General features: G+C 39.7%; 1 protein-coding gene across 1 annotated transcript in view; it reads right to left on the bottom strand.

The window, feature by feature from the left end:
- The window catches only part of TRPM3 (transient receptor potential cation channel subfamily M member 3), a 385,189-nt gene that overhangs the window by 44,749 nt on the left and 318,348 nt on the right, over positions 1-22,092 (bottom strand). The window contains exons 10-16 of the mRNA XM_005154951.2: positions 17,155-17,255; positions 15,227-15,361; positions 12,566-12,616; positions 5,812-5,952; positions 4,420-4,449; positions 3,001-3,290; positions 1,904-2,132 (exon numbers count right to left, since the gene is read on the bottom strand). Of these exons, the coding sequence (XP_005155008.1) occupies positions 1,904-2,132; positions 3,001-3,290; positions 4,420-4,449; positions 5,812-5,952; positions 12,566-12,616; positions 15,227-15,361; positions 17,155-17,255 (977 nt within the window). The remainder of the gene's footprint in view (positions 1-1,903; positions 2,133-3,000; positions 3,291-4,419; positions 4,450-5,811; positions 5,953-12,565; positions 12,617-15,226; positions 15,362-17,154; positions 17,256-22,092) is intronic.

The following is a 22,092-nucleotide window of genomic DNA, read 5'->3' as shown; positions in this document are numbered from 1 at the left end:
GGCAGTCAAGGTTTAAACATGTGTGAATCTGAGGAGATAAAGAAAAGCCAGCAACAGCACGTGCTGATGTGCTTAGCTATGCAGTCCTCTTAGATTTTGCTTCAGTAACCTAGCAGATGTGTAATGCTCATGTTAATGCCAGCTCATTCTTTTCTGCCTTTCCTCTCTCATGATGTGGGAGTGAAGAAACCATTGTTACCTTGACTGGATATACGCAATGAATGATGCTTGGAGTTAAAACAGTAGCATAACTGAAAAGTTATGATAATAATACAAAAATAAGTGGCTTGTCTGTATTCACAAGCACAATAGCTTTCCCTGGTTTTGCTGTAATCTCATGGAAAATTATTTTGTTACAAATCTCTCCCTAAATGACAGTGAAACCATGTAGTTAGCTTGTTGGCAGGTCAGAGACAATGACTGCTTGTGTTCATCATATCGACAGACAGCATGTGTTGTTGTAACCATCCGATTAAGATTCTGCAATGAGGAGCAGTTAGCATATATGAATGCTGTGCCCTACCTTGGAAGAGCTGCCTTCACTGCTCCTGAACTTGGCTTGTCACAAAAGGGTGAGGTGGCTACAGGCAGACCTGGCTTCTCAGAGAGGCTATTTTTAAGAACAGGCTGGATTAGCAATTGCCTCTCCCCCTCCCACTGGTGCTGTATATCCCCAGTGAGACTCCAAAGAATCACGTTAATCCATTTGCCAGTTTCAGCAAGAGAAAATTGTCTATGGGAAATAATTCATTACTCATGCTTGCAAATTTATTTGCCATGCTGCCTCTTGCTCATATAGCTTGTAGACTGCTTTAGCTTTAAACAGGCCCTGCTAATGAACTTCAGTGAAAACACAAGCTAAAAGCTGAGTAAGGGACCCTTGTGAAGCCCTGATGTTACAGGAAGCTGAAAGGAAACAGTCTGTTACCTTTGGTTATTCTTTGTGAAAGAAAGGTCTATATTTTATGGCTTAAAATATGCATGCTGCAAAGAAGAAAACATGCTTTGGGAAATGTATTGCTTCACTAATCCCCATCTACCCAAGCTGAGTATCTGCAAAGCCAAGCACTGAACACAGAAGCAGCCCCCTGAAGGGCAATGGGACCATGGGCCAAGTCAGAAAAACAGGCACTAAAGATGTCTCCAAATGTGAGAATGCCTTCTATCAGTAAGCAGAACAATATTTATACACAGTTCTGCAGGAGTATGATGAGAATGCTATCAGGCATTTATTCACTACTTCCATCGGATTAGACCTAGTACAATGACAGTGCATGTATTCATAAGCATTCTCACAGTTACTGAACATCTTTTCATACTGCAAGACAGCTGAGCAGTTACCACTTCTTACACACTCATTTAATGCAGGAGAGAGAACCACTTGATGAAAGTATTTCTCAGCCATCTGGGAGGAAAAGCTATGTCCTGTTTATGTACTGACTGGTGAGTATTTTGGTGAAGGTGAAAGATACCAGCTCTTGGACACAAATTTATCTCGCAGTATTTACTTTGTTAGCAGTTTTGCTATCTGTAGAAGTAAAGCTTAAACAGCTTTGAAAATTGAATTATCCTCTAGATACTCAAAGGTAGTTCCTTCAGGTCAGTCATTAGAAAGACTGGCAGGGGATTGCAAGAAAATTTGTAGTGATTGCTTTGGCCTGCTCTGGGGAAGGTTGTCAGATCAGCACCTTTCACTAATGGTTAATTCATTTACACATGCTTTTTCTTTATGTATCTTTAAAATCCTTAGCTAACTCCTCAAGTCACCAGGCAGGGTGACATACTAACTCTGTGGCTCAATTCTCATAGCTCTCACTGATACTAGAGGAGGCTCTGAAGATTACCTTGTTGCAATCTATGAGAACTCCACTGAGTGTTATTTTTATTTTAAAACACTACTGACCTTTAGGCCAGAATTTTTGCGCATCCGGAGACGACCCATCCACATGTCTGTGAGCAGCATTTGGCTGCAAGTGTGAGCAATGAAGTCCCTGTGCTTGGCTGCCACTGCGAGCTGCAGGCATGTGGCATTGCTCCAGTTCTTCAGCTCATAGGTCAGCAGTTTCATTGCCAGTTGCTCATCCTGCTTGTATGACTGGTCCAACAGTTCCACTGCCAACTGGCCGAAGTCCCTGCAACAGAGGGACATTCGTTTATTCCCATTAACCCAAGCACCCTGCTGCAGAAAATATTTCTCTGCAACTGACAGCCTCTGTAAGGGAGGCATCACCTTCCATCATGCAAATCGTGATGTTGACTGTATAAATGGAAACCCACATTTTCAAATGTGAGTGGTTAATGATAGGCATATAAATAAGTGCCCTGACTTAGCAGTGGTGAGCACCCACACCTACCAGCTGTCTGCTCCCACCTGCCTGCCCACCTCCCTGACATTTCCTACTTGAAACCCTCTGGTTATCTCAGCTTAGAGAATTGCTTCTATACTACCTGCCCATGACTTAGTGGTCAAGTCTCCTGGAAAAAGGAGTGTCCAATACCCTTTTCTAAATTCTGTGTCTCAGACCTTTAACATCAGGAAAGATTACTATGGAATCTATTATCTTGGCTTGCTCACCAAAGCAGGAGCTCTTGGTTAATTAACACTTCTGCCCAACATTAAGTTCATTAGTATTTCAATAATTGTTCTGCCTGGGATGAAAAGAGTATTGAAAAAGCACAGAGAAAAGTTGCAGCCTGACTCTTGGAGCCTCAGGAAGAACACATAGGCAAAACAGATACTTCACTGTCTTCTCATTTCAGAACTTATACTGCTAGCAGCTCTGCTTCTCTGTCTGACAGGCTGTTTAAAAGCCATTTAGATTTCCTCTAAAGGGACTGCATTTTTCCTAAATTAGAAATGGAAGCAAGGTACAGATAAGCAAATTGCAGGCATGGTCAGCAGCCTCTCTACCTCTCCTACCCCCCTCACACCACACCATACCACACCCCCTTCTTTTTTTTATTTTTAATCCAGGAAAGCGTACATGAAAGAAAATTCACCTGGAATTATGGTTCAGCTCTTGGGATATGTCATCCACCATGTCATTTTCTGATGCTTCATGGGCCATAGCTTTGCAGAGTTTACAGGCCACTAGTGCTTTAGCCATAGCCTCTTCCCCATGCTGCCAAAAAAAGAGGGCCATCTTCTGACGCTTCATCAGTACAGCCCACACCATCAGCTCATGGAATGGGAAGGGGAAATGGTTGATCTCAGGGTCATCCAAATCAATATCTACTTCCTCTTCTCTTTTTTTGGTTGTTTTTCTCCCTCTCCGCAAAGGGACATCATCCTGTGAGAATTATGGAGAAATTTTTTTCACCAGTGAAGAAACTGAACCAATTCACACAGTGTATTGGAGTCAGTACCTGAGATGTCAAACATATTCCCTGCAGGCCAGCCCCTTCATTATTTTGGACAAAATATTTAAAACAGGAAAATAATTAAAAAAAGTATTGGTCCATGCACTGTAATTGAGAAGTCAATAACCTCACACCTAAGTGAAAAAGAGCTTTGGACTGTCACTGAACTGTTCTATCTTCCTAAGCACACAGAACACAGTCACACAATACCCAGAGCCATTTTGGAAAAGCAATCATTAAAATAAAGCTAAGAAGGCACTCTAAAAATAACATCTGTTGTAATGCATCTGCCTCATTCCACCTCCAGAAAATACATATCCAGGGGATGTTATGGTCTGCTGAAGACTCCCTCCCTGCTTATTGTTGTGTTTCCTCCCTTTACCTTCTTAAAAGGTCTTAAAAGAATGGGAATCTCCTTTCACCATTCCATCCTGCCTTTGTACTGCATTTTTATCCCTCTTTCTCTACCACTTAGTTCTTTCTACTGCCTTTAGTTTTTTTCCCATTTTAGCCTATTGCTTTTATCAGATAAGCTGACCTATTCTGTGCTGCACCTGTGGACAGCAAAATGAAAGCTGTTGCATAAAGTAAATAAACAAGAAAACATGCCATCTCCTTGAAGCATGGGGGTAGCCTAAACTGTCAACAAAACTAATAGAAATTTTGCCCATGTAAAGATTTCTGCATCATTCTCCACAACTGCTTCATTTCTCTGAACACGTTTCAGAGTTATACAGTTATCTGACTGGAATTCTGCTTGGCCTGACAGACTGAAACATTTTGTTTAATCTTTGTGACAAGAAAAATGATCCATAGAGGGGGAAGAGCATTCTTTTCTGCTGTCTATCCACTGGAGTTTTATTAAGAAATGTTTCTTAATCTGACCCTTCTGTAAAAAAGTTATCTGGATGAAAAATTCAATTTGTGTGGCACATTTCTCATACAAAACTTGAAAACAACTCTGGGTGCCTTCAGTACAGTGAATTTAAAAATTATCTTGATATAGTGTACATTTGTCAAAGAAGGAAAAGACATTAAGATTTATCACAGGTCGCCTACCTCCATTCCCAACAGTTTCAGGGCTTTTGGCTGTACAAAAAAGTTAGAAAAATGTTATTTCTCCCAGAAGGGTGATGAAAAATTACAAGTATGTGTGTATACATACATACATACATGCATGTGTAAAGTGATGTATAACATATAATACAGAGTATATAATAGGTAATGTATAATATAGGTCATACATATGCAATGTAATGTAATATACATATATACATAAATCAAATAATTATATATATATTTAATTCAACCTTGAGTTTGATCCTATTCCACCAAAACACGCAATAGAAGACATATACCTTAGTTCAGGTACAATGTGGAAAAGAGGTAGGAATTACTGCTAATGCATGAATGGATTCCTCTGGATTATATCATTGTTTTAACCATTCCCATGGCACACTTTTATTGACTGCTGTGGAGCTCCTCCATATGCTGGTTAGAGATCTGTGAAACTGTTACTCAAACACTTTTCTTGATGGAGTGATTAAGGGGAGGATGTCTCTTCCAGCAGCTACACTTACTACTTTTCCTCTCAAAAGTGAGGAATGTGTAGGGAAACAAACCAAACCATTTCAGGTGTTTGTATCTAATTGTTTCACAGAGCTGTTGCTCTTTGCAGCCATTTAGAACAACATTCAATGGTGTGCATTGCTAAAATCTGAACTGAGACAGGAAATTAAAATCTGAGTTAAAAGTAGGCAAAGAAAGAAGTACAAATCTTACTGGGAGCCATCAAGCAGATTTTCATTCATGCTGGATTGGGTCCATGGTATTACGGATGACAATAAATATATTTCTGTCTTATAATGGTAGCAAACTTACTTTGGATTCACAGTATTGTAATTTATCAAACATGGAAACCACAAAAATACCAGAGGGTTTTTTTTTTTGCCTGGAGCCCAGTGACTCTGCTGGAGCCACATCCAGCCAATAAAGCCAATTCTGATTTACGTGTTTCTTTGCCCTGATACCTTCAGGTCACAGTCAAGAAGATGAGCCATGAGAAAGGAAATGCATCTATCAAAACACAAGTTTTTCAAGTTTAACTTAGTTGCCTTATGGTGTAATTTGTACACATCAAAAGACTTGCCTTTCAAAAGTTGCGGTTACTGATAATTACAAGTTTAGAGCCTGATGAGACTGTTCTATGTCCTAATCACATCAGGGCAGCGGCACCTAATAATTTTTTCACTAAATTTATAAGAAAATTTTGTATCGGTGGCTGCCTTGCAGTGTGCTGTGGTGAAACAGCTTCTACATACATAATGGAAATGAATCTGCACACTGAATGCATGTACACATATATCCCCCCAGCCCAGAACCGACTAAGAAGCTACGGTAAATCCTGACAGTGGGTTCTGTCATACAGATTGCAAATAACTTGCTCCTTACCCTCTTGGGCCCAAATAAATTGTGGTACAGTGTTCTGAAACGCTTTCGGGTGTAATTGCAGCGATACGCTCCTCCCATCAGGTACTCTATCACCAAACCAATATCAATCAGGCTTATCCGATAATCAGGAGGTAAGTTTCCCTGCAATGAAAATAAGAAGGATGGTTGGGGAGAAGCAAATGCTTATTATTGCTGTTGTTAAATATACTTTATAATTATATCAGAATAAAACAAATTAAAAACAGGAACATATTATTAGGCTGGTTAATTAATTCACCTTAAAATAGATCCAACCGAAACCTGGATATTCTCGCTTGGAAAGAAGACACAGGTTAAATAAGAAGATGAAGAACTTGTTGGAAGTAACAGAAGACAATGTCAGTACACAGTACTCATATTCTTCAGCTGGGGAAACAAGGAACATGACTGCAGAACAAAAAGCATGAGGATCAGCACACTTGAAAGGTCAGGCACAGTTGCTCAACACTAGTCCTCCAAGATAGCACCTTTTGTGCACCATCTGTCCCCCACAACTCTTTCCTGGCATCTCATGTCTCTGCTGGCACCTCTTTGGACTGCCTTCTCTGTACTGCCAAGGCCTGGTGAAGTGACATCACGCAATATGATTTGTTCCCATGGAATCAGTTCCTGCGTGTGATCTTCCCATCATAGAATCATAGACTCATAGAATAGTCAGGGCGGGAAAGGATGTTAAGATCGTCTAGTTCCAACCCCCCTGCCATGTCAGTGTTCCTTCCCATGTTCCAGGGAAGGAAGGGCAGAGGGAAAGGGCTGTATTATCTGCTCTAGAGAACTTACACAAGGGCATGAGTTATTATTATTGCTTGTTGCTAGAGGCAAGGAGAGTCTGTTAGCATTTCTTCTACAAATGCATATTTTTGCTTAAATTCCACATCTAGTATGAGGAAATAATCTGTATATATGAAAATAAATATGAAAATTGTAATAAACAAAATACATTTGGCGAATTCTTTGGGGTTTTGTTCAAGAACTACAGGCCTAGCAATTTTCCTAGATTGACCCTCCTTGAAGTCCTAACATATTTTACTGAAAACCACTCTAAGCACAGTAGTCTTGCTACCTAATTCCCAGCAGTACCAAGGAGATTGTCTCCCAGGAGATGAATTGTCCTGTCATTAGCAGGATCCTGAAAAAGTCATCTACCTACTTGTTCTTCCATTTCTTTTCCTTTCTTATCATTATGTTAAATATTATATATATGTGTGTGTATATATATATTTACACACACAATGTCTTCAGCATGCACCTTTTATTTTCAAGGGAAAGAATGATAAATATGTCCATGTCTTATTGCCCTCACATTGTGAACATCCTTGCACATACCTTCCTTCTCTCCACTGTCAAGCCTGAGCAACAATAAGGCTGTGAGTCCTCTAATACTTATGGCTTGCAAAGCTTTGAAGAAAGCTCTCAGTAACGTATTGTCTCTTATTGCATACAAATCTGAGTCTGCCTTTGAGTTAACTGGGCATTTCTATTCTCCAGAAGCAGTAAGCTTCTGAGACACCAAGCAGGCCAGAACAACTTCAGGCTGGTCTGGTTTCATGGATGTGCTGGTGAAGTGCTCTTGGGGGATCTCTGGCAATGGAAGAACAAAATCCCAGCGTGGGCACATCTGCTCTTCTGTTCCTTGCCTTAGGAGCTCCACAAGTACAACTCTGATTGCTTTACAGGAGGAAAGGGCTAATGGGAAGGGAATGCCCTCAAATCGAAGTTTGCCTCCTTCTCTACATCACTGCCTCTGAATTGTTCGGAAGACCATAATGGTTCAATCATCAGGTCCCTACCAGAAAAGAAGGCGTGATCTGGCAAACTGTGAATAGGTCACCTAGATCTAGAGCTGTCATTAAGAATCATAGAATCATAGAATAGTTAGGGTTGGAAAGGATCTTAAGATCATCTAGTTCCAACCCCCCTGCCATGGGCAGGGACACCTCACACTAGACCGTATCACCCAAGGCTTCATCCAACTTGGCCTTGAACACTGCCAGGGATGGAGCATTCACTACCTCCCAAGGCAACCCATTCCAGTCTCTCACCACCCTAACAGTAAAGAACCCTGCAGATTTACAAATGCTTCTCTGTCCTGTATGCTGTGCAAGAGATGTGACTACAAATTAAAGGTGGAAAGAGAGGTAAATAAGACTTCTGTGAACTGCAAGCAGTAGCCTTAGAAAAAGAGATTACTCTAGTAAAAAATTACCTTGTATAGCCAACACTGCAGAAAGACTAGGAAATTATAATTGTTAGCTTTAAACTTTTCCAGTGCACTATAATAAAATAATCACATTTCCTATAATGATATACAGCACAGCTTACAGTTAGCCTGTAGCTCTTTTTATGTGGTCATCAAAAGAAGGTTAGTTATTAGCACAGAGCAATTTTATGACTGTCATGTCTTGCTGGAAATATCTGTATATCTGCAGATATCTGCCTGGCTTCTCTGCAGATGTGCTTATTAGATTCAGAATAGAGAAATGCTAATGGAGAGCAGATGGCAACTGGTTCTGCAGAAGAGATGAAGTGGATGCAAAGATATTCCTTCCTATTGTACTTCATCCAGGAAGAGCAATGATTATTTTCCTCCCTGTTCACTACAGTACAAAGGGCACACTGAAAGGCTGAGGAAGGTGAGAGGGAGGTAGTGCTATGTTGTACCATGCCTAGCAATGGGCTGGGATGCAAAGGGACAGAAGATCAAACTAATTTAGTGACAAAAGATGATCTGCCAACTGTCTTTCAGCAATATCCCTTAACATACCCTTTTGCATTTGTCCTACTTTTTGGCCAACCTGGTGGATGGGATTTGAATGCTGTCATTTTTATTTTTCAACTGTTTAAGGAAAAATAATGTAAATCTAAAAATGAAATTGTTATGTTTTTTGTTTGTTTTTTCCCTAAAATATTCTTATCTCTCCATAATGCTTAAGGCACTGACAGTTTTACTAGAACAAGGGCAATGTCACTGCTAGAAGTGGGAGTTGTAGCTCCAAGACAGTGTTGTAGTTCTTCAACAGACTCCTGCTGTCTTAATTTAAGACACTAAAACTGAATGCTTTGATACTTATTAAGTGGAAAAAATACTTACAATTAAGAAAGCACAACAGGCATCAGCATGTGTTAGCTTCTTGATGAAATTCTGATTTCTAAAATTTTATAAAGGGACTTAGATCCAATACAGTCACTTAGATAAAAGATGCATCTAAACCTCCCACTATAATATTGAAAGATTTTCCTGAAAAAACTCTCACAAATTCACAGCAGAAATACACGTTATAGACACATGCACATGAATGGCTCCATGCTAACACACAATTACTTTTCCAAAATGAGCAGTCTAGTAAAGCTAATCAGACCACTCTTGTCCAAGGAGTTATGCATGTGCCAAAGCACTTGCTGTATCAGCAGACACCTCAAATTACCCTGGCAGCGGTGAGTCTGCTTGCAAATGAGGTGCAGCTGTGCAAGTAGGCCAGAACCACTGCGAGAAAGTAAAAAATTTGGATGGGTTAATGCTAGTACAGCTAAGGTGATGGAATGACAGTGCAGGTTTGATTTCTGAGTCTGACAGGTACCCTGGTTAATAACCAACTAACCTTAATCTATGTTCGGACAAGCTCTTCTGTGCTAATGCAGTGTTTTTTTCCTGAAGAAACTTCAACTTAAAGCTGCACCTAACCAATTACAGTATTTTTTCACTTGAAGTGCATTTTTATATTCAGCAGGTATCAAGCCTCTCACTTTGCATTCTGAGGAAAAAAAGAGTACTTTCAAAATTCTCTGTACTGCTTGTTAGTTCTCTGAAAATGTAGCGAGACAGTGGCAGTCCAAACTAATCTTTGAAAACTTGCATCACCCCAGGGTGGTATTAAGATATATTGATTATATACAATTGTTGGATTAAAGAAAAAACGTATCTGTTAATTTCTACTGATATTCATCTGCCAGCTGACCTAGGGAAGGAAGGACTTTTTAAAAACATCCTGTAGAGGGCAACCTTCACTTACAGACAGGGATTTCCTCCTGCTTAGTCTGGTTATATTGGTTTGTACCGTCTAGGGAAGGAAATTAACCTTCTATGTCAAGTTCTGTACCCTTGACAGGGGATGTCAAAAAGGCCATGATGAAAACAGTGCAGCCAGAACTGTCTCCTATGTCTCCTACATAACTATGTAGTTACGGAACAGAGAGGATCTAAAAGAGATATGAGCACAGCTGTCTCTAAAGCAACTAAATTTACAGTCTAAAGCTGTAAATTCTTTAAGACTGTGTCTCCAGGCCTTCACAATATGCTGCCCAGGCTAACAGTCTTCACAGCAATACCTGGATATCCAAAGAGAAAACAAATTGTTGTATTATGTTTTTCTGTGTGCTTCTATGCACGTGCACATATGTGTCTACAAGCTGCCACAAACAGGATATGGTGACTCCCTGAGTTCACATTTTCTGCTTTATTAAGCAGGCAGGGCGGTTTTCCAGAAAACAAACAAAAAATTGCTAGTGATTTATATGACTATGTAATACAATAGTAGTAAATTAAATAGTGCTTCTATAATTTGTAAGCATGCATTTTCTATTTGAGAATTCACACTGATGCAGACATAATTTTTTTTTTGTAGCATATGTCCTTTTAAAAAGTGCAGGTTTTAAAATTGGGTTGTATGCATATAAAGCACAGAGTGTACATATACATGAAGTGTTGTCTCAAGGAGACACACCACATTTTTGCATTTATATTTTGTGATATTGTAATTAGATCAGAGAGGTTGGGTAACTGGCATCAAAATAGATACAAACTCAAAAAACTAGCATCAGCAGGTGGTCTGGTTTTCATGCATGATGAGACACTTGACTGTCATACAGTGATGTCCATTAAGAAGTTATTTCCAAGGAGGTGTTTTTTTTTAAACTGTTGTTAGATCTGCTGACTGATTTACAGCTTGGCTGCCCGGTAAGGAATCTGATCAAATATCAGGGGTATGGTGCTGTCATTTTCCTCTGACTGAACTGTGATTGTTTCTCAACTAGTGACAAGATGAGAAATACAGGCCCAGAGGTGCATTTTTCTGATGGAGGTACTAGAGGGCTGCACCCAACTGTTTTTAAAGCTTTTAACTATTTTCCCATGAGAGTGCACACTGACTTCATGAGGTGGGGACTATTGGAGACTTCACATATGATCAGAGGAAAGAAAGAATGCATTTATGGAAAAATGTCCATCACTGAACATTTAGCAATCACCATGGAATAAATAATGTCATTGAACATAGTGCAGGTTTATTGCCAATGTCTATCAGTATATTCCTATGAGTTCTGATAATCTTTGCTTACTTTGATGCCTTTTTTTTCAAGAGCTCCTATAAAAACCTTCATTAGGGACTCAGAAAGAGATACTATTTAGTTACCCCACATACACATTGCACCGCCTTTGAAAGAGGACTTGGAAAAGTGATGCTGGGAGAGGCAAAGATTTAGAAAAATATATTTTAAAGTAAGAAGACAAATAATGCTTGTTTCAAACTCCTGAAGGCACATATTAAGTAAGAAAAAAAATATTCTGGTAATTTGGGCTTGAAGAGAAGCAGCCAGTCTAAATGCATTCTAGCTTTACTCTGCTCCATCCAAGGGGACTTCTGTGTTAAGAACAGTTTCATTTTCCTCTGTAGGCTTTCTACACTTTCCAATGGTCACTTAATATACTATATGTAGTTGAACAATGATGCAATATAACATGCTAGCCAAAGAAAACTATCAGAACCTCCCTAAACATAACTACTGATTATTCTGCAGCATTATTTAAGAGAAAGATGATTTATGAAGCATTGCCACTCCCCTCCCCTAGCTGCCTTCAGTTGTGCTCAGCTGTGACAGAAGAAATTACCAAAACCTGTAGTTTTACAAAAAACCTCCATTCCTTTTTCAATCGTCTATCTAGTCCCACGTACAGAAATTCTCAAGCATGTTACCTGTGAGGTCCAATCTACGTAATGTGCAAGGTTGTAATCTGTACATACTGATAAGGTCAGCTGCAGACTCAATCTCCTTACTTGATCCATATATTTAGAGGATAAGGGATTTTCATCCATTGCTATTGCTGTAACACTTTTAATCCTGAACACATTGCTAAAGGTATTTCTTATTTCCTTCCTGTCACTATGCCTTTCTGTGCTTCTGTCTGGTCCTTTTAATGACTTTATAATTCAAGATGTTTGAAATTAACTTGGTAAGAGGTGCAGAGGAAAGCTGTACTGCTTCTTTTAATTTTTTTTTGTGCTGAGGAAGATGGCTACAATACAATACAATACCACAAAATACAGAACAAAAAACTGTTTCAACAGGATCCAGCACAGCAAAAGGGCTATTTACAAGCTCAGAGGTAAACTAACAACATGGAAATAAGCTTTGACAAAAGTTGCAGGTATGGAAAAATACAGATAACAGCATAAATCCACATGGTATGTAAGAGCCTACAATTATGCTAGAAAAACACTACCACCCAAGCATCTAAAACTACAGAGAAAGCAAGCCAAATAACTTGCTAATAGTGCTTTGTATGCCAAAACATCGTATTTGGTACATACAAACAGGACATACTGTAATGGCAAGGGAAGTAGAAGGCTCTCACTGAAAGCACATGCAAAGCAGAGATTGTGTCTAGCTATAAAAAGCAGTCACAACATTATCTCCAACCTACCGTCTACTGGACTCTTACCTTTTTGACGTCCCTGACTAGATGATACAGAGTGTTGGATGGTCCATGTCTCTGCAAAGGACAAATAAAGAAGAATAAAATAGTTTTGCATTGTCCAAAGACTGGCAAGATGTAAATGCTAAAAAGGCTTTCTCACCTTAGTTATTTAAAAATTAGGTGACTGAGATCACTTCAATTATACAGTGCTAATCAATCAATCAAAAAAAACCCACAAACCTAAATATCACAAGAGCATTATTGCACCTCATTTCTCTTTTGTACACAAACCTTCAGTAGGGAAACTGCAAGAACTGCCACACTGAAAGCTGTGTATCAAATTGCTCTCCTAGCTCAGGCAAAGCAGAAGCCCAGCACAACATGCAGCCTCTAGGAGACAGCAGAAGGAAAACCAGCTCCTTCAGTGTCAGCCCTCCTGCACTCAGGATCTCCAGTTCCACTGCTGGTCGCTCAGAGAGCCCTGGAGCCTGACCTTTCATCTAGGATCTCTTGTCTGAAAGCCACTAACACCATTGCACAGTCAGTGAATTTGTTGTCTTCTTTTGACTCCACTTGATGTGTGAAACTTTCTACAGCAGACTCCTACAATTTAACTTGTATGTTGTATTTCTTTTCTATTGTGCTTTTGACATGATGATATTTTTAGATACTTTTATGGGAGGTCTCTTTGGCTGTAACCAATGATAGGTAAGACCACTGCATATGTGCAGAGTCAGTGCTTCCATATATACACTACTCTGTACTTGCCATGACTTAGTTTTATGTAACCCTGTCACAGAGCATGATAAGACTTTTTTGTGATTCTTCACATGTAACTTCAGATTTGCCTACTCTGAGTAATGCTGCATCACCTGCAAACACTAACCCTTCAGCAGCTACTATGTTTTAGATCATCTCTAAACAGGCAGTGGTCCCAGGACAGGGTCTTGGATGAGCCTGGTCATAATGTCATTTTGTGGTAAGAACAAACCATGTATTTCTACTCTCTGTTTTCCATCCTTCAAGTAGTTTTTTAAACCACAAGTACCCCTTATCTTTTATGCCATGACAGCTATAGTTCTTGAATAACACTTGAGGCTTTCAAATATTGTCAAAACCGTTTTGTAAAAGCAGTTGGGCCAAGTGCAACACACTTATTTTCCTGCATTTTGGCTTCAGAAATGGTAACAGATTACTAAGGTTTAACATTTTCTTAGAGAAACCACACAAACTCTTCTTTAACATAAAATAGATCCCCTGGTTTGATGAATTCTATTCTTTATTGTATTCTTACAAATTTGCCATGGCAGAAGTCAAATTCACTGGTTTATAGCTTCCAGGTCATTCTCAGGCTTGTGTTGTAACCTAGCATTTTTTAATTGGCTTGTAATTCTTTTAGTGCTAAGGCTATTATGGAATCATTAGATCATATATCAAAATTGGTAGTTTAGGCATTTCACAGCCTCTATCTTTTAAAAATCTTGCATAAATAATTTATGGTGCTTTCATAGGTCAAAAAGCAGTGGAACTGAAAGCTTTCCTCTAACTTATTCCGTGTAAGAACTGGTTTTAGTACAATCACTACAATGCTTATGTCTGCAGTAAGAAAGCTCATAGGCTTTCTATTCTTAATAGATAAATGCTAGTTGATAGGCAAAGTTTAAACTGATCGAAGATCAGATGCGATTCTGTCTCAAGGGTAGAGGGGATACCTGTTCCCTTATATCTTGCACAGATTTAATGAGTTCTTTTCATATTTGATATTTTTTGAAAGACTGACTTCTGGTCATCATCATCAAAACTGACTTCTGTTATCTCTGGATAATGGCCCAGCGTGACAGCTTATGATGGCAGGGTTTTTGTAAAGTACTGGTAGAAAAAAACTTTCTGAGTAGGGCTGTGCACTGTATTACAAGCTCTCTCCTACAGACAGAACTAGCAAAACTAAGAACTAGATAATACTTTCAGAATTTTTCCATACCACTTAGCAATTCCAACTTACTGGTTCCTCTTGGTAGGCAATAATGATGTGAATGCTAGAATGTGTATTGCAGTTGAGAACTCAAAACACACAGGTTCAAATTGCTTCTACTTTAATTTTAAAGACAAAGATGTAAAACTTTCAAACAGGCTTTTACAAGTCAAAACTATAATTTTTGTAACATTTGGTGAGGACATGGAGAAGTCCTTCACTGTAACACACCTCCTGAGATCATTGCAATTCACCTTCAAATTAATAATTTTACCCCAAGAAGTTTGCGCCTATTTGTTTTCTAGTGGCTGAATTTGATTAATAGTTGCAAGATTTTTCTGAAGGCATAATGGCTTATACTGTCAGGAGTCATCTGTCACCTCCTACAGGTCCTAACTCACCAGTAACTGTTTACCAACCAGTGCCACCTGCCTAAATCTCAGGTCTGTGATACTGGAGTTACAATGACCAGAAATCATCTGGTATTGTGTGGGGCTTCAACCATGTCTTAAAAAATACATATGGCAGATTAGGTGGGCAAGACACAGCATGTTCCATTACATGAGAGACAAAACTAACAGACAATATGGACTTCTAAACCGGAATATTCCTGCAACAGATATTGGCTGCTTTGTGCATCATCTTGTTGGAATATGAGTGGGAGCTACAACAATGAATACAGAGATAGAAAATTTGCCTTAGGCTGGTCCTACCGTATTGTACAATTCCTCTAGCCGCGAGATGGTGAGAAAACGATGCATGCTTACTCCATTTTCTATGAGTAATTTCACAAAATCCACTCTGTCCAACACCAGTGCATCCAGCATTGCTTGCTCAAGGGAGCCCACCTGCAAAACAAGCAATTAATTCAGGCTGTTCCTGGGCATTGTAGGCTGTATCCAGCTGGTCCCATCACTCTGGCACAAGAGGAAATCCTGACAAAATTCTGAGGGTTGCTGTTCCTAGCTTAAACTGGGATAATCACAGATTTAGTCTACATTGGTTTCTCTGATTCAGGGCAGCATTTCAAAAATGAGTGTCAGAGTGTAAAGATTTACATACCCTAGGAAATCCAGAGTAGGACCAAGGAACTAGAATGTAGGAAACTGGTGACCACACCTTCACTCTATTCACCATCTCATTATTATCTTTATTTTTCACTTTCCTTATCAACATTTTATTTATATGGGGCACATTTGTTATATGCACACTCACTTTAATTCTAGCTTTTTGCTGTTCATGGTGTGGAAACTCAGGGAAACTTTGACACCCAGGAAGCAGAAATAGCTTCACCATTTCTTTGGAGGGCCAAATGTAAGAGCTCTTTTCATGCAAATCTCTCATTTTCTGTCTCTTGTAGGCTGGGGAGGTCAGGAGGATGAGAAATTATCTCATACTTCCAGCTTTTAGTTTGTGAAATTATTTCAGCTTGCAGTATTCATGCAAATTTTTGCTATAATGTGGTGATGGAGCCATAATGATAAGGATAGTTTAGTAGCATTAAAATCCTTCCTATGTTTTGATGCATAATTATGCCCAATATTGAAGACAAGATAAATAGTCCATATATTTTTTTGCATAAATAATTCACTCCATAACTGAAAAGGCAAGTTTTTTTTAAACTAGCTTTAAGGAGCAGTGAGCTACAAACATTACATTTAAAGCAAGGATATTTAAACAGAAGTTTTTCCTTTTGTTATATTTTTTCCGTGTGGGGTTGTAAATGCTCATCTAATCATAGCTTACAAAATTTTCATGATGGTGGCAACATAAATGTCACACTAATAAATACTATGATCCAATTACGCCTTCTGAATGAAAGCATGGTAGGCTTTAAGGAGCTACAGGTAGAGTCCTGCTTGGATTTTTTTTTTTTTATTTCTGGTTGACAACCAGCACTGTAGAAATTGCAGCACAAGTTGGGAGTCGACCTCCTCCTCTGCCCCACACAGCACTCAATATACCTTCTATTTACAGCCCTCCCACTGCTGCAGAGAAGCTCTCCCCATGTGGCCCCTAGGGAACAGTGTTGGTCAGGCAGCCTGTCCCCACAGCTGGCAGCTGGAGCATAGGATGGGGCAGCCGTGAAACAGATCAATGCAGAGCAGCACTGGGCATGAAATTAACACCAGCTCAGGTTTGGAGCCACAGCACTTTTGCAGTAGCATTGCCGATCAGCTCTTGTGGTCCATTTGATGACTTCCAGCATCTGTGCAGCTACTTTGGACATCTGATCATCATCAAATTCAGTATTTCCATATAAAAAGCACTGCTTGAAGAGCAAAAAGAAATTTTGCCTTGCCATTAGTTTATAGTCACACTGTAACACGGCTGTAAACAGACACTTTTCTCAGCTTTCAGAATCATTACTTGATAGTGTAAAAGTGTTGCTTCCCATTTCTTTAAAGGTGTGGTCTCAGTGTTAAGGCATCGCTAGATGTCACCATTTCCTTGAACAAGCAAACATTAATATCTTTGGAACTGCCTGCCTTCAGGAGCTGTGAACGGAGACTTTGTGTTTGACTGGGAGCATGACTCAGTATAATCTATACTGTGTTAGACCACCACTGCCAACAGAATGGATTTAATGTTGAGTAGCGTTTAAAGTGTTTCAGTAGAAGATGCTGTATATATACTGTACCGGCCACTGTTGCCCGTAAATAAAGATCTGACTGCGGGCGATGTCTACTCTGTTCCACGCTAATGCTAGGCTCAGCTGGTCGGGAGCAGATGCGTTAGCTCCTGTGTATACATACAGGGGTGCAGGGAGGAGAGGAGGAGAAAAAAGAAACAAGAAATACTTTAGACTCAGCCAACAGACCACCATGGTAATTCCTCTCACAGATGTCCATGTCATTTCTGCAACTGATAAATATTAAAACAAACCAAAGGCTTACACTGTCCCTGAAATAAAATACTGTTTAGCAAATCTGAATCCATGCTTCTCAGATTGTCTCATGAATATTATTTTTTTCCTCACATCCCCCTTGAAAAATACAGTAGGTAGACATGACATTAGCAGATGCAACTTGCAGTGGAGTGAACTGTTTTCTCTCCTCTTGGATGGGAAGCAAGAGCAGAAGCCAGGTGGGATACTGACCCAGCTGCAGAATATGCGCACGCACACACGTGCGTATGAGCACACACATACTTCTGCATTTAGCAATTATGAAGAGGTTCAACTCACACAGACCTACTGATTTCAAGAGTTGTACATTTTATACACATTTTATACATTCCCACCTGATAAGGTGGGGATCCTGTACAAGCATGGGAATTTCTCCCCTATGGCAGGTCTTGGTGGGACAAATTTCTCTTCACACATGCAATAGTCATGTAAGAAAGCATGTTATAAAGCTGTTGTCAATGTTTTCAAATTAAATAAGAAACTATGCAGATGATAAGGTACATTTGGAGCTGTTTGTTTTTTGGAAGGCAGGTTATGTTTTTCCCTGAAGTTTTAATGTACGCTGTGGGACATTCCTGCCCTGCTGTGCTTTTGTAATGTTTCAGTAAGGATTTAACAGTTATTAGCTGATTTGTAATAATAAAACAGTATTTGTGCTTCAGTGTCTTAGGGAGAACTGGCCCAAATGAACTGATCGACCAAATAAATAAAGGGCTCTTCGACTTTTGACTACACAGCTGCTTGAGGAGATCAGGCAACTGTATAAAGGCTCATTTTTTAAAGGCCTCATATCTCCACTGTTTTCTTGTTTTTATTAATTTTTGTACTGGTATCATGGAGTGAGGACAAACAAGAGCTTTTCATTGCTTCTGTTCTCATTTCTGTACTATTCAAAATCACACAATGCTCCAGCTGAAAGCGGACTCTGAAACTGGAGGCACAGAAAACATAAAATGGAACACACTGGCCACTGAAATGTCCTGTGAAGGGTATGGTCAGCAGACTTTTGGGAAACTTACCCTAAAGTTTAATTTTGTAACTCTCAACTTTTCAGCCAGTTCACTGCCATGAAACTTTGTTGAATACTTGACAGTATCTGCAGTAATTATTTGGGAGGTGCTGGACTGCAGATCATCCACTTTCATTTTATGACAGAAATGAGCTCTGATAAAAAGGTAGGTGATGCAGGAGCAGAACGACAGAAAGAAATTAAGAACACAAAACCAGAGAAAAACAGTAAAAGACTTTTCTATGACTAAGAAGTACGTAGGACTCAGCTTCTCATTGCTATATAACAAGACACAGACAAAAGCTCTCACAGGAGACTTCATGGGGGATGCCAACAACATCTGAACTTTTCTGAGTTTCTTACACAAGCAACATACAACATTCAAGAACAGAAAATATTTACCTTTGGGAAGGGCAAAGATGTCTCTGCAGTTATATTTATAAAAACAGAAAAATACTACCCGCAGTGGGTATGATAGTGTAAGTTAAGTACAGAGAGCTAATAGTTTTCCATCTTTCTGAAGCAAACAACAGATCCTCTCAAAATGTCATTGGATCTTCTTTCTACCCATGCACCTGCAAAAGTGAAAGCTTTGGCAGGTGCCCAGGCAAGCTCTGTGGTGAGCAGTGGAGGAAGCACATGCATGAACTCCAAAACCCAGGGACAGTCACGGCGATCCCCCAGCCTGGTATGTTTTTGCACATGTGATGGGGAAGCTCCATCTCCAGCATGCTGTCTGGGTAGCCAAGGGTGCAGCCTGGTTAGAAACCATTCTGGCTCAAAAGTAGATAAGATGGACGTGGGGAAGGAAGTGGGCTACTTACACTGCCCCCACTTCAGCCCAAACTCAAGCCAAATAATGGAGAAGCCAGGTGAACACCTTCTGTCCCCAGTCTGTGACAAGAAGCCTGGCCTTCCTGTGCCTTTTCATGCTTTAGGGCTGCTGGATGACCACAGGGTCTTCTGGTGGATCTGATCATGTGAAAGAGCAACTGGGTACATGGGGGTGGCTGCATCTCCAGAAAAGCCCCCAAGCCCTGCAGTTCATCAGAACTGTTTTTGAGCATGCTTATTGCTCCAAACACCAAGCAGAGAGGAAAGAAAGCCAGAGTGGGATGGTTGCTCCCAGAGTGAGGCTTGCTGCTGCAAAGGTCTTGCACCTTTCTCCTCTTTCCTGCCTTCCCTCTGTGGTTTTCAGGTGAATGTGGATTACACTGGCATTACACAAGAGGAAAAGAAAAATAAAAGCTACAGAAGTTTGTGCAGAGCAGCATATGGGCTGGTGATGCTATTTAATCAATTTTATTCCAGAATGAACTGATGACTTTTGATTCAAATGAAAAAAAAAAGTATTCAGGATTCTATCAAGAATTAAGAAGTAAAAATAATTCCATTACTACAAGAAAGTCTCCCTAGAACAAATGTGAGGTGGGCTTTCTTAAGATATTGTCTCCTTTCAATCATTTCTTTGATTTCATTCAATGCCAAAGAACATGAATTTGAATCATTAAGAAGAAACAGTGACCTCTTAGAGGAATCATCTCATGCAGGAGTGCCCCTGTAATGTATTCAAATCAAAGCCAGTGAATATTTGGGAAATCAAAAAATAAGGTAGACTTAATAACCTGCTGCAATACTGGGATCACACTGGACCCACATCTTAGGCCCTTAACACTGTCAGTAGTGAGAAATTAGCACTTCTGTATATTTCTATTTCATTTTATCTCTTGGAAAGATTCTCTGCTTAGTTGTGTTACAGTTTTTTCATTACTGTAATATACTTACTGCTTTAAACAGTGTTTTAGGCACTCTGACTACTGTCTCTGTAATATGTACTCAGTATTTGGATGTCTGACTGGGCCTGAGATATATTCCTCAAAAGAATGTTTTATGACAGTATGACTCATGTCAGCAATGGGACTCTTCCTTGCCTTCCTCTGCTTGTAGAAGAATGGTTGAACCTGGAATGCAATGCACTGACTGGGAATATTTTATTTCAGTATAGATATTTCTGGGTATAGATAGACAATGCGAAGATGTTGCAAAGTTAAATGAACAAGGTGATCTGAATCAGCTGTTAGTTCCTGCAGATGCTAACTTTATGCTCTTAGGCAGCCATCAAGGAGTGCTTGGATGTCTTACATAGATTCTTCTGGTGAAAAGTCATACAGTCTATCAAAAATGCAATAATCCTTGATGATAAAGCCTGGGATCATAAACTTGACTCTGTACCCCAGGTGAGCCAAGGTACATGTCAGACTATTAGTGTTGTGCCCTTGCATGATCCCAGATTACTGAACAGATAAGACTACAGGCTTTTGTATACTGGCTAAAGTTTACTGTGATCAATCCAAACCTCTAAAAGATTCTCTTGGGATAGTCTGTGACAACTAGTGCTCAGAATCTTCAAAGCTGAAATGACACAAACCTCATCTATCTAGACACAAAAAGGTTGTTGGAGATTTATTTCCACAGTGCTCCTAAGCATGTTAGTGTCCTCTTTGAATAATCATTTAAAGAAAATAGTTAGATTATAGAAAGTAGCAACCCAAATTAACTTTCTGTTCTACATCTCAGCAGGTCTTGTGTTTCAGCAACTCTTTGGTGAAAAGGCTGTGTTTCCACTGCATTTGCTACAGGCACCTTCCTGGCATTTAGCAAATCAATTGACAATAACAAAGCAGACAGCAACAACAGCTATAAGGGCAGTAACCAGATATCTGGCCTAACTCTGAAATCCTTCTGTGTCAGCGATTTCATGGTTGGCAGACCATCACAATGTCTTCTAAGACCATCTGATACTGCATGATAACTGTTCAATGGGCATGAATCATGACTTATTCACAGGCTGGAAAGTATGCAGAGACATCAGGTCTGCATTAGCTTGACATGGCTCATCTCAGAGGGTTGCATGGTATTAATGCTACCACATACCACCCAGCACCTCTTTCCAGGTGCTGACGATTGCCCTGGGGAAGCTTTTAGAGCACCATCTGAAACATGTCTGGCGCTCCAGACATTGTAAGAGCTTCGTGAACTAGGGTTTTGATGCCACTCCAAACCAATTATATTTTAGAACATCTCCATATGCTGTCTTTAACTTCCCTGTCGTATGCCTTCTGCTCAGTTAGCAGCTGCAAAAGGACAAAATCAATTAATTTTTGAGTTCCAACTGTTCAAGTTAAGAGAGCACAAACAGTTAAACTGTGTCAATAAATTTACTTGCTATAAATTCATGCAATTGGAAACTTCCCATATTTACATGTCTCTTGAACTGTTTTTTTTTTAAAGGAATTCACAAGCCATATGCTGTTGTGACATCTATTCAATACAAATTGATAACCAGTTTGGATGCCATTCCCTAGTTTATTGGAAATCACTTCTAAGAAAGATAGATCTGCTGACAAGATTAAACAAATGACTCATGAAAACAAACAGGGAAATAATGTCTCATATTCAGAGCAGGGTTTGGGGTCTGTGAAAGTTCCTGCATTGGCAGTGTGCCTGATGGCTTGTTTAAAGAGAGACTAGCTCATCACAAATTTTACAAAGCAAACAGGAAATGATACTTCCTGTTTCCCAATCCTTGTCCTCCTCCTAGTTGCTGAATAAATCACACCAGGGTGGGATTGGTAATTATCTGGTACACGCCTTGAATACGG

The sequence above is a fragment of the Melopsittacus undulatus genome, chromosome Z (assembly GCF_012275295.1).
Source record: "Melopsittacus undulatus isolate bMelUnd1 chromosome Z, bMelUnd1.mat.Z, whole genome shotgun sequence".
Classification (NCBI taxonomy): Eukaryota; Metazoa; Chordata; class Aves; order Psittaciformes; family Psittaculidae; genus Melopsittacus; species Melopsittacus undulatus.
Note: the sequence above shows the minus strand (reverse complement) of the source record. Positions and strands in the feature narration are given on the sequence as shown.